This window comes from Eublepharis macularius, chromosome 17 (assembly GCF_028583425.1).
Source record: "Eublepharis macularius isolate TG4126 chromosome 17, MPM_Emac_v1.0, whole genome shotgun sequence".
Lineage (NCBI taxonomy): Eukaryota > Metazoa > Chordata > Lepidosauria > Squamata > Eublepharidae > Eublepharis > Eublepharis macularius.
This window is the reverse complement of record NC_072806.1, coordinates 7,303,620-7,316,076: the sequence shown is the minus strand read 5'-3', so window position 1 is coordinate 7,316,076 and position 12,457 is coordinate 7,303,620. Positions and strand designations below refer to the sequence as shown.

The following is a 12,457-nucleotide window of genomic DNA, read 5'->3' as shown; positions in this document are numbered from 1 at the left end:
TGTGAACACAAACGACAAATGACAACTTGTGGAGCAGCTGGCAGCAGAGATTTCGGTTGCCAGGTTATAGCAGGAGGGTTCCCGGTGGCTGGGCTCTCCCTCGCATTTTTGCTCTTCTGAGCGACGGGAGGGGAGGGGAAGCCTGGGCCAAGAATGATGTCCAGGGATGCATGATGTCTGCCCCCAAACCACCAGGTTTTCCAAGGGTCACCGGATATCATTTCCACCTATGCCCCCCCCGAAAGCTCCCAGAGATGCCAGCTAATGGCCTGGCATTTCTAGCTGTCAGTCAAAGCAAACAACACAGGATCATATAGATCAACATCTCACTCGCAACAAAGCCGCTCCCCCCCCCCCACTTTCGTTTTTGAATTCAGGTGCAAAAAATACTCACCTAAATGCAAAAGTCAGCATTGCTCATGTGGACAACACGAGTGTGTTTAAATAACTGCCTTTCCCACACTGTGAAAAGGATCCGTTACCAATCCCTGTGTTTGTAGCAAGAAATGTGTGCACGTTTAAACATGAACTCACTGCTCACAATGGCTGGTGCAGTGTATGAATTCTGCCAAAGCGTGGATCAGTTTTTGTTTGTAGTGGTCGCGAGCCAGAATTCTCAATATATTTACGCAGATTGCACAAGACTGGGGAAGACCAAGCTGACGAAAGGGAACTAATATTGCTAAATGTTCTTCCCTCCCCTTCCTCCCCCAACACTCTGCCTAAAGAAATCCTGTACTTCCTAGTGCCTGCCCCTCACCCTGTTCTCTTCTTGACTCTGCTTTTTACCCTTCACATTCACAAGGCCTATTGCTCAAGACCTGAAAATTCAACACACAATTTTCAGGCTCACCCCTGGGTATTTTTCATTCTTAAAAAGAGGCTGAAGCAGACTCAGCACCGAGCAGTTGGGTCTCATGGAACTTATCAGCCTGTCGGATTGAGGGGAAAGGACAAGATAAAGACTGGAGTTCAAAATACAGACAAACACTAAAGAGCCAACGAAAGGACTGCGCTTCCCAACAAAGTAAATATACCAGGGACCGGAGCTGCATACAGAAACCAGGTGGACTTTTCCTGGGATTTGTACAATGATAAGGTGAGTTATATCCAAGATGACTTCCCCCAGGAAATCAGCAGCCTTTCTGCTGAGAATTTTGCATTCACTGATGTGTGTGTGATTGCCCCTAAAATAATCTACCATAAGGGCTTTGCATTGCCCCAGCACACCGAGTCTGTGTTGCCTGGGCCGAGCTTCTGAGGGCTGATATTATACAGATTGTCCCACTGAGCAGCTGCGCTTGGTGTTTGTTTCCTGTTTCCATCCAAACTAGCGATAGCAAGACAGAAGCTCCTTGCTGGTGGGCAGCATTTCTTTTATTATTAGAAGCTGAGGACAAACAATAGGGGATGATCGTCTCCTTCGAGTCCTGCCTGAGAATCGCTGAGGGACGCATGGGATGCCCCAAGAATGGTCACTGAAACACTTGGTTTTGCAACCACGCACATGGGCGAAATCTACAGCAGCCCATACATGGGCTTTCTCTGTGGTGGCCCCTACCCTATGGAACGGCCTGCCTGAGGAGGTCAGGAGAGCCCCCACTCTCCATAAACGATGCAAAACAGAATTATGCAAAAAGGGTTTCTACTCAGATAGGAGCCTTCACCACTATGTTGCCTTATGTGCTACCCATTTACTTTAACTATATGCTCCTATGTGCTACCTGTGCTTCATGTTGTCCGATGTCAGTCCGACAATTGCTTATGTTCTGTTCCAGCATTTCTTCAGCTCTGTATTGGAGTCTTGCTAATGTCTTTGTAAACTTGTACTTATTTACCCTATGGAAATGTCCTTGATACTGACTGCACTAATCTCGCACTGCGTAATCTGCCTAGAGTCTCAGTAAGAGACTATAAATGACATAAATAAAATACACTTCTCTTAGATACTAGAGGGCCAACTGTCCCAAGTTACCAGTGTAGACAAAGTTTGGATGGAAATTCTGAAGAACCGTCTCTCCCTATATGAACCTGTGCTCAAGTTATCCCTCTTTTAATTGGCTGTTGCTTATATTTTCACACCCGCACACTAAGGATGTGATCTCTCTGCAGAAGCCTTCTCAGAGCCAAGCTACAAGTGATACCTTACACAGGTTGGACACTTGTCAGCTTTCCTTAAGTTTTGATGGGAAATGTAGGAGTCCTGGTTTTACAGCTTGGCTCTCCATTACAGCTGCAAGACCACAGCTGCAAGACCAGGATGCCTACATTTCCCATCAAAACTTGAGGGAAGCTGACAAGTGTCCAACCTGTGTCAGGCGTCACTTGTAGCTTGGCTCTCAGTTGCGAGACTATTATTGTAGTCTGCTGAAAGAGGCAAGGAGGGTTTTTTCATTGCTGCCTCTTCAGAAGAGGTGTATGATAAAGTTATTTGATAGGACTTTTCAGCCACGGTTTGGGATATGTAGCTGGAGAATTTGTGCCTGTGGTGAATGATGGAATACTTTGGGGGTTGGGGGATCAAAGTGGAATGTTGTTACCTGGATTCTTTGAGTATTTATTGTTATAGAACTATACGGCACGCTTTTGTAAATTGCCTTGAGGAGGAAAGGTGGGATAATGCTGGATATTAGGAAAAACTTTTTCACGGTCAGAGTTGTTCAAAAGTGGGATCAGCTGCCTAGGGAGGTGGTGAGCTCCCCTTCATGGCAGTTTTCAAGAAGAGGCTGGATGAATATTTGTCAGAGATGCTTTAGGCTGATCCTGCACTGGGCAGGGGGTTGGACTAGATGGTCTGTATGGCCCCTTCCAACTCTATGATTCTATGATTCCTTTCAAATAAATGAACAGAAAAAATGTGAATAGGCCTGGCCTAGAAATTGGCATGAACTTGCAGTTCATTGCAGTCATTTCCTCGTTTTTCCTTTCCATAGGACTTGCCTTTTCTTGGTCACCTTCTACCATGTGGTGGTCAGCGATCTTGTCCAACTACAGAAAATGTACGGGAGGATTGCATCTCCTGACTTTCCAAATGTATACCCCAACAGCAAGGAGAGGACATGGAATATCACAGTGCCCGATGGCTATATCATCCGAATCTACTTCACCCACTTCAATCTTGAGTTGTCTTACCAGTGTGAATATGACTACGTGAAGGTAGATGTAGCTGAACTGAGATAAGCGAGTGTCTTGTGTGAGTGCTGGGCTAGTCCACAAAGTACACCCAGGGTTGCTGTAGATCTGGAAAGCAACTGATCCATCTTGGTCAGCTCCCAGAGGAACCCTTGCAAGAGGCTCTTGCTAAATCGGGCAGCTCAGTTCTTGCAAATTCATCTTATCATGGAACACTTGAGGGGGGGTGGTTCCCAGGTCTGCCAAAGCATTTTTAGAAAAATTCCACTCGTTCCTTACTCACGCACAGAGAACAAAACAAGGTAAAGACCTACTATGGTTACTCAGTTCCACAAGGTTAGAGGTCTTCAAGGAAACAAGGTAGCAGGATGCCTTCCACAAGGACCCAAGTTCAAGGCCCCGTGTGTTAAAAATCAAAGGCTGTTTGAGGACAAATCAGGTCCAGCATTGCTAATCTGGCCCTTTGAGACATCAACCTACTGATGCCATTTAGGGACAGAAAAGGCATCAGGGGTGGCAACTTATTGACATCCTTCCCCCCCCCCTCCTTCTACCTGCATCACAGATGCGATCTGGAGGGAAGGTCTTGGCTACGCTGTGTGGTCATGAGAGCACTGATACCGAAGAAGCTCCAGGGGACAAGACGTACCACTCGGTCGACAACAACCTTGCAGTGACCTTCCGGTCAGACTACTCAAATGAGAACGAGTTCACTGGCTTTGAGGCTTTCTATGCTGCTGAAGGTGAGAGGTGGAGGACGTTTTTCTCTTTTCAGGACTGATAGGTGAAGCAGGCGTGCTGACCTTCCACTGCACTCAATCTGTGTGTGATTTTTTTGTAATGCAGACAGCATTGCAATCTGGAGATTCTGTGCTTTAACCAGTGCAGTTAGCATGCTGATTAATGCTTTATAGTTTTGATTTCTCCCTTTTATTAGATCACTTTAGTGGGATTGTTTTTATTGGGTTTTATTATATGGGTGGATATTTTTAGCTCATGAACCATCTTGTGAATCTTTACAATGCATAACAGAGAAATATACACAATAACAATAACTTGGACTTTCCTAGATATAGACTCCACTTACAAACTGGGTTTTACTGCCAAAAATCAGTCTATGCACTTAAATGCAATAAACTTGTTTAAGGAAAATAGATCTGAAGCAGGCCCTTCACATGTCACAATACTTGGTACTATGCTTGGTACTGTGCATGCAGCCACACATCTTTCTCTAAATCCAAACGCAAACAATCTTAACTTTGGGCAAGATAGATTTAAACGGCATTTCTTTTCTCTTCCACAGATATGGACGAGTGTCAACAGCTGATCAACAGTGAGCCCATTTGTGACCATCATTGCCACAATTACCTGGGTGGTTTTTATTGCAGCTGTCGAATCGGTTATCTGCTCCACAAAAACAGGAGGACCTGCACAGGTGAGTCTGTCCCATGGAAAAATTCTGATAAGAGCATCAAGCAATCCAATTCCTGAACTGGTTACCAGTGGTGACTTTAAAGTACAACCTCGGAGCAAAGTGGCTAAGGCCGGAGACAAATGTGGTACACAAATGACTGTACAGTGCAGAATTCAGCACTCTTGACGTCTCAGGTTGCATTACCCTGCTCCCTCCGACAACCAGGCTCCTACTCCCTATGGCTGCAGTGATAGGCTTGGATGATTTGGGGTGATGTTATATCTCTGGTGGTTGGGGTCTTCCTGAGGCCTGGGCTAGCTCTTTGTGACTCACAGAAGCAAAATCAGTTGTGTCAAAAGAGAAAGTAAATGTGAATAAAATGCAGATTTCTGCCAGGAGTAGAATTTCAGATCCCATGGCTCTGAATGGTATACTTTTAGCACAGGCTATAAACCTGGATAAACCTTTGGACCTCGAGTTAAAACCATGATAAACCCCATGGGTGCATGCAGAATGGTGGTTATCACTTTAGCCTAGTTTGGAAGGAAGATGGCACCCCTTTTTGGACTCTTTGTTTATAGCTATACTCCTAACATTGATCAGTGTAAATGATATGCCTTCTGCTTAAGCATTTTGAGGATTCTAGCTTGGTCAGTGTAGTGATTCTGTTAGAAAATCCCAGAACTACAATTCCCAGGCTGTTTGGGGGAGAAGGTATGAGTCTTAAACTAACATATGTCTTAAACTAGTTTGAGACCGTATCATCAATACATGTTTGGGGGGGGGGCACTCGCTCTGGAAGGTGGATATTCACTAGCCTTTTTTTCCTGTCCCTCTCTTCTCCCTCCTTTATTTTCCAGCATGAAATAAATATAATCGCTTCTTCGCAGCTTAGACAGAGACGGAGATAGAAGCGCCAACATTCCCCGCTGAGCTGCCCATAGCCTCTTTGCTGCAGTCATACAGAGGGCTATGGTTGACCAGCAGCTAGCATGACTCTTTCCCCTGCCTTCTAGTTTGCTTCCTGCAGTTAATAAAATGGATTTTTGTTTTGTTCCTTCCCCAAGCTTTATGGAACCAGCAATATTTTTACTTTGCAGCCCCGAGAGGAAAGTGAATTACCGATAAGGAGCATAGGCTGGATAAGGAAGCTGTTTTCCGAGACTTGGGAAGGGAGAAGACGATACATAGTGATAGAACTGATACGAATGGCGCCATATCTTAGGCCAACAGGCTTCAGAATTAGGATAGGATTGGAACAAGGTTGCCCGCATACTGTTTTGTTCTGTGCTCCTAAGGCACAAACTGATGGAATTCAAGGTTTGCCACCATTTCCAACATGTTAGCTCTTAAGGGCGTATGCAACTGTAACAGCATGGGCCATGTATGTTAGAACATCAGTCAAGATTGAGACATGCCAACGCACAAACAAATATATACTTGGCAGCTCTCTAGAAACGGAGACAAACCTGCTCAAAAATGTAAAGAATTGCCCAGAAAGTGCTTGCTCTGATATAGTTTGAAACCTTCAGGGTGGTGCCAAGTGAGGAAGGCAGACATCAATGCAGAGAAGTGACATACAAAAAATGGGTTCTGAACATTTCCACCTCCCAAAAGTGCCTCCACTCAATTGCTTTTCTTACTGCAGTGTATATGTCCAGCATCCAAGCCCATCCAGAAGTTGGGAAGCAGGGATTTTTGAGAAAACAGCACAGGCATGGAAAGGGTTAATCACTGCTCCACATGTCCTTCCTCCCATAGAAATGCAGTCACTCTGCCTTATATATCTGCTCAGTGGTAACTCATGTTCTAACATAAGCTTCCTACCTTTATATTTATTCAGGCCCTCTAAAGGCCAACTTTAGCCTTCTGAGGGTCTAAATTAGAGAAGATACTGGGACATCTATGAACACCTTTTAAAAATGGAAATGGCAAGTCAGGCAGGACTAAGGGTGGGAATTGGTTTCGCTCATCCCCTCACACACAGTTCTGACAACTGGAACGACCACCCTCTGCTCAAGCATCCCTACTTGGATGAGGTTGGGTGCCTTTCTTTGTTCCTAGGCTGAGGGAGGGGGGTGGGGGGAATCACTTGATGAAATGGCGTGGGATTGGAAGAGGCAGTCCCGCTCTCCCACGAGCGTGGCTCGGATCAGGCTCCCTGCAGACACTACTTTTATTTAAAAACTGCTGGGAAGGTCTGACTCATGAAAGCTTGAGGCTGGAATGAATTTTGTGAGTCTTTTAATGTGCCCTGGACTCCTGTTTTATTTTGCTGCTGCAGTGCAGACAGATGACATGGGAAGGTCCATGGATGGATCTCTCGACATGTCATCTAGTTAGCCCTGGCTTCATAAGTACATTTTCATAGTTTGATGCAAGGGACAAACCAAGCCTCTATTAGGGGTGTTTGTCAATTTCCCTAATATTCTCCCCACCCCCACCCCCAGATATATAGCAGCTATCAATATGTTCCGTACACGGCCTGAAAGTGTAACGGATCTACCTTTTATATGCAAAAAGCACAACAGACTTTGCTGATCTTTGCACACAGATTTTTCCAGTTTAGCAAATCCTTGAATAATGTTCTAAGTCCTGTTCTCACAGAGGACCAATTTAAGTGCATGGAGAACTACTTCCCCATGGCCACTCACCTGTCTGGTAACATTTGATTCCAAGAATTAGGTGGGATCAATTGCATCAATACTCTACTAAAATGGAGAGCTACCTCTGAATGGAATCACATTGCTAGTGAGATTAACTGGGTCTAAAATGCCATTTTAGACTGCAGCTGTGTAAATGCTTCCCCCTAATAAGAGGCGGGGGGGGACCCTTCCCGTACAGAGGAAGCTACGATGTCCAGGCAAAGGGATTTAGGCTAAGTTTTTTGCGTGTGTCTTTGCAGTGAGGTTTTTCTGCAAGCATGGAAGGTTTTAAAAAAAAAAACAGGGAAACCATTTACATGCAATTGCCCTCGACCTGCACCCTGAAATGGCAAAGCCAAGGAAGGTCCCTATTTATTTCAGTTGCTCAGTAGCACAATTTACAGTTCGTTCTTACTTTCCGACCTAATGATCCAGCCATCACAAGTTGAGAGGGGCTCGTTTCTCCAAGTTCAGGTCTCTAGTGAGCAGTGCACTGTGCCTCTCATAAAAATAGAGACCGAGGTGTAATTGAGCTCTCTCCTGGTGCCCCTAAAGCCCAGCAGGAGTTTATGGCCAAGGGCTGCATGAAAAATCACCCCTTTCTGCTTGTGCAAGCCATCTTTTGGACATTTTTTTTATAGATTTCTGTTGCTCACAGATCTGTGAAATAAAAATACAGACCTTAATAAAAGCAGCTCCCTGTGGCCACATATAAAGAGATATTAAAAGGCAAAGAAGAACCTGTTCTAAAATGTTCCACTGTCCTGATCGCAACTGGAACATTTGTTCTCAATAGCCACAGTGCTATTTCCCCCCTTTCCCCAATTAACCCCAGCTAGCACATCAATTGTGAAAAGGATTGTTGTGTAAAACAAGTCATACTTGAGTATCACGAACACCTCACAGAAATCATCTAAGAAAGCCTTGAGCAGGGAGGAGGGGAATGGCCTGAGCCAATTTGTGAACTTTTAAAGTTACGCATGCATTGAAAGGTTTAGAAATTTCCTCCACTGTCACTCTCAGAGCACTCCTATCAATGTTTAAAATGGTCAGGGGTGGGGAGCTGCCCTCTTTCCTCCTTCAGCAAGGAACCTATCTCCTGACCCTCACCCCCTTCTCTGCTTTAGCGTGGCATTAAGCCGATCACTGCATTAAACTCTGTTGTAAGCATCGAGCCTTGTTGTCTGTTCTTTTGCTCATGGGGGCGACAGAATAGAGGTTTATAAAATTATGCACGAGGTAGAGAAAGTGGATAGAGGTTTCTTCCTCTCCCATACTAGAACTTTCACCTGATAAAATTGGTGGGAAGTAGGGTTTGGGACAGACAAAAGAAAAAAACTTCTTTTCTCAATGAGTAATTAAACCGTAGAATTCACTGCCAGTGGAGGTACTGATGGCTGCAAGGATAGATAGCTTTCCAGGGGGTTACTCAGATTCACGAAGGCCCATCAACGGCTACTAGCCCTGGTGACTGGAGAGAGCGTCCATCTGTAGAGGCAGAAAAATCTGTGAATATCAGGATGCTGGACTAGATAGACCACAGATCAAATCTAGCAGGCTTTTCTTGCTTCCTGAGGTCTCAGTGTACAGACACACAATAGTAAGCTGCCATACTCTTACTCCTGAATCCCATATCCCTCAACTACACACACACACACACACACACACACACACACCACTAGTCCCCATCTGCTTCCCAAAAGGTCTTTGCTCTTCCCTAAAGTGCTACACCAATGCAAAGTCCCAGGTGTCTGCTCCATCAACACAACACAACTTGTTCCATTAGGTTAAAGGGACAGGTGAGATTGAACCAGATCCTTTCCATGCTTTGCTGTGTACAGCAGACCACAGGAATGGGTGGCTGGAAATTCACTGCCTACTTCTCTCTTGTTCCGTACCTACCAGGTAGTTTCCCCCTCCTTCCTGATCTGGAAAAGGATGGAAGAGCAGACCGTCTTAAAACAGGCCTTTTGTCCGGTTGCAGTGCAGGAAAGTGCCAAAGGGTCAAGCACAAAACTCAAGGCCTCCCACTTGCTGCAGGAAATAGAGTCTGTGTGTCCAGAGAAGCACTGCTATTGAAGATGAACAAATCCCACGCGGTACCTTGACGGGGACCATAGTACACTGTAGCAGAGGGTGAAACTGCAAGGTCTGGCCTTTTAGTTGCGAGGTGGGTGGAATGGAAGAATAGGCCCTAAAAGGGGGGGGGGGAGACAGCAAACATCACCGTTTTTTTTAAATTAGAAAGCAAATAGTTAAGAGAGGAGATGAGGCAAAAGGGAGGGGAGTCTTCCAAGCTAAGTGCTTTTCAGATTTTGAGTCATCTGTGAAAGCGAAAATATTCCAAGCATGTACTTCAAGCCTTTATCCTCCTCCATAAATGAGTTGAGGAAGCTTGCTGCTGCAAACTTCCACCCGCAGTAAGCATCACATGGCCCCAGTTAGAACCAAGCACTGTCAAGAAGCAAAGCTCCTCCGGGCACTCGGGAACCAATCGATCCCTCCTGTTGTTGCCAGCAGGAGAAGTTGTGGCTCCGAGCATCCCAGCAAGGGTGACAGCTGGATTTTGCCAAGTGCAGATGATTTTCACTCCTACACGTCTGGCAACCAAGAGAGCAGCCACGGAATGGATCGTAATTTTGAGGTTTGGGGAAAGAAAGAGGCAGGTGGCTATGATCCAAACTGTGCCACGGGCTAAACACGCACAAGGAAGGCTTTCAATTAGCTCAAGCCCAACTGCAGTATACATGGCAAAAGCAACTCGATATACAGTGAGATTTGCAGCTACAGACAGTGTGAAACAGGGACTAGCCACTGAGGGCCCCCAAGCAAAGGACTGGATTACCTTCTTCTGTGAAACGGTTAGAGCATTAGGAGAAATTGGATGCAATGAATCAGCGAATGAAGGTGCTTATGGGAGAGGCTTATAAAATTATGAACAGTGCAGAGAGGGTGAAAACTTTTCTCCCTTTTCAATAATACTAGAACTTGGGTTCTCCTGATGGAATTGACTGGCAGTTAAGTTGAAGTCCTTCTTCATACAACACATCATTAACTCATGGAATTTACTGCCACACAATGTGGGTATGGCAGCAACAGCTACATTAGCTTAGACGGCTTTTTAAAAGGGTTAGTACAATTCATAAGAAGATAAATCCATACCCAGCTATTAGGCCATGAAAGATAAATCTGAATACTAGATTCTGGGCACAGTGTTTCCAGCAAACTTCTAGAAATCTGATTTAGTAAACTGTTTTTACCATTAACTTCATTGACTGGATAGTATTTTGTTACGTGTAAGCTGTTGAGTGTTCACAGCTTCTTGGAGCTCTCTCAGCCCCACCCACCTCACAGGGTGATTGTCATGAAGGTAATAACACACTTTGTAAACCTCTCTGAGTGGGCATTAAGTTGTCCTGAAGGACAATATATAAATCGAATATTATTATTGCTGCTGTTGTTAAAGCAAGTACAAGAAAAATATTTTAATATTTGAAGCTATCCAAGCCCTTCAGGACAGAACAACAAGTTCACTGAATTTTCTAACACTGAACAAGCTTCCCCCTTCCCGCCTTGAGTAAAAAGCAATAATGGGAATTTTGGACTGAGTAAACTTGCATACATCCCTAGAAGTCTGCTGTAATTTTGCTTAGTATTTTAAGGAAGTAAAAATTAGCATATTTGCATTCCTGAAGATGACTGTTCTTTTCTTCTTCCTTTCAGCTGACTGTCCAAAAACAGTATTGACAGCAAGATCCGGAGAAATCACCAGCCCAAATTACCCTGACCCGTATCCCAAACTCTCCCACTGCAGTTATGGCATTCAAGTGGAAGAAGGCTTCATGATAGTTCTGGAATTTGTGGAAAACTTTGAAATCGAAACCCACCCAGAAGTACCATGCCCCTATGACATCCTCAAGGTAAGTTGGACTTGTGTTTCCAGGTATGTACACTTTGCACAGCACCAATGCTGATCAGAAACCGCCATTACAATCCTACACAACCAACAAATTGTATGGCTACTATAGTTCACCTCTCAGCAAGGGAACTCTTCACTTTACCTTCTTACTTTATTTTATTTAACTCCATTTATATTCCGCTCTCCCCGCAAGTGGGCTGAATCACAGGCGATAATAAATACAATAAACATTACATAAATTAGATTAAAGCATCAGTTACTTGGCATTCAGAACATATAATGAGTAGGGGAGTTTAATGTTCTTTTAAATCACATTTGTGCAAACTTATCTACTCCATTTTATCTTCATGACAATCCTAAGACTGACAAACCAATGTTCAGACATCTCCTGTGTTTGGCATTCTTATCAACTACAACAGACTGGCACTCATAAGTTGTGTGTATGCAAGTAATGCTCTACCCAACATTCCTTCTGCATGTTATGATCTTACACTAGCCTGGTGTAGTGGTTAAAGCGGACCAGGCTAGGACTGGGGATAAAAACTGATGTAGTTTAGTGGACAAAATCAAGTGGTTCCTGATTCAAACATTGCCTCTGCTACAGACTAGGGGGCCACAGGCCAGCCACAATATCTCAGCACTTATTCCATTCCCAATTTGCAGTATACAGTACTGGTGTATCTTATAGCGCTGCTGTAAGGATCACAAAATAATGTATACAATGTACTCTGAACACTTAAATCCCTTCATTCTGCAATAATAACATTCAATTTTTATACCGCCCTTCAGGACAACTTAATGCCCACTCAAAGCGGTTTACAAAGTATGTTAGATCAGCAGGTGACATTGAACTATTCATTCCCCCTGAGCCTAACCTACTTCATAAGAATTGTTGTGAGAGCAGATAGAGTGGGAAACTTTGATCTCTTTGGCATGAGAAAGGGTGCGTGAGTTCATACTGCCCACAAAGCACACACAAAAAAAATTGGAAGGGTAGCTGGGATCACACCAGCTGGAGTCACTCGATAGATCCCCATCGTTCCAGTCTAGTCAATGGCGCCAACCAAAGAGTCACATCGCTTCCATCTGCTCTCTTAAGGACCCCATTAATGAAGATACATTCTTTGATTTGATTTTCCAGTCATTTGCTGCTCTGAATCACTGATTTGAATTTCTTAAATTAGTTCTTCTCCTTCAAGGAAATCTTTCAACCCTCTAACTGGCTCATAACTTGGCGTATTAGCATTTCTAGTTGCAATTTTATATTAGTATTTCAATCCCCCACACTCCAGATTGCCACTGGGTTTCAAAGTGAATTTGGAGGCGCCACCGCAGACAAAATAGCAG

The 12,457-nt window shown here is 44.3% G+C and overlaps 1 protein-coding gene across 2 annotated transcripts in view; it reads left to right on the top strand.

Moving 5' to 3' along the window:
• The first annotated feature begins 720 nt into the window (after positions 1–720).
• The window catches only part of MASP2 (MBL associated serine protease 2), a 20,651-nt gene continuing 8,914 nt past the window's right edge, over positions 721–12,457 (top strand). The window contains exons 1-5 of one of the 2 annotated variants that reach the window (XM_055001336.1): positions 721–1,099; positions 2,934–3,156; positions 3,698–3,875; positions 4,436–4,567; positions 10,915–11,111. In XM_055001336.1, coding sequence (XP_054857311.1) covers positions 1,092–1,099; positions 2,934–3,156; positions 3,698–3,875; positions 4,436–4,567; positions 10,915–11,111 — 738 coding nt within the window. In that variant the 5' untranslated portion in view covers positions 721–1,091. Of the gene's footprint in view, positions 1,100–2,933; positions 3,157–3,697; positions 3,876–4,435; positions 4,568–5,406; positions 8,364–10,914; positions 11,112–12,457 lie in introns of those variants that run through there. The other variant, XM_055001337.1, reaches the window with a different exon arrangement.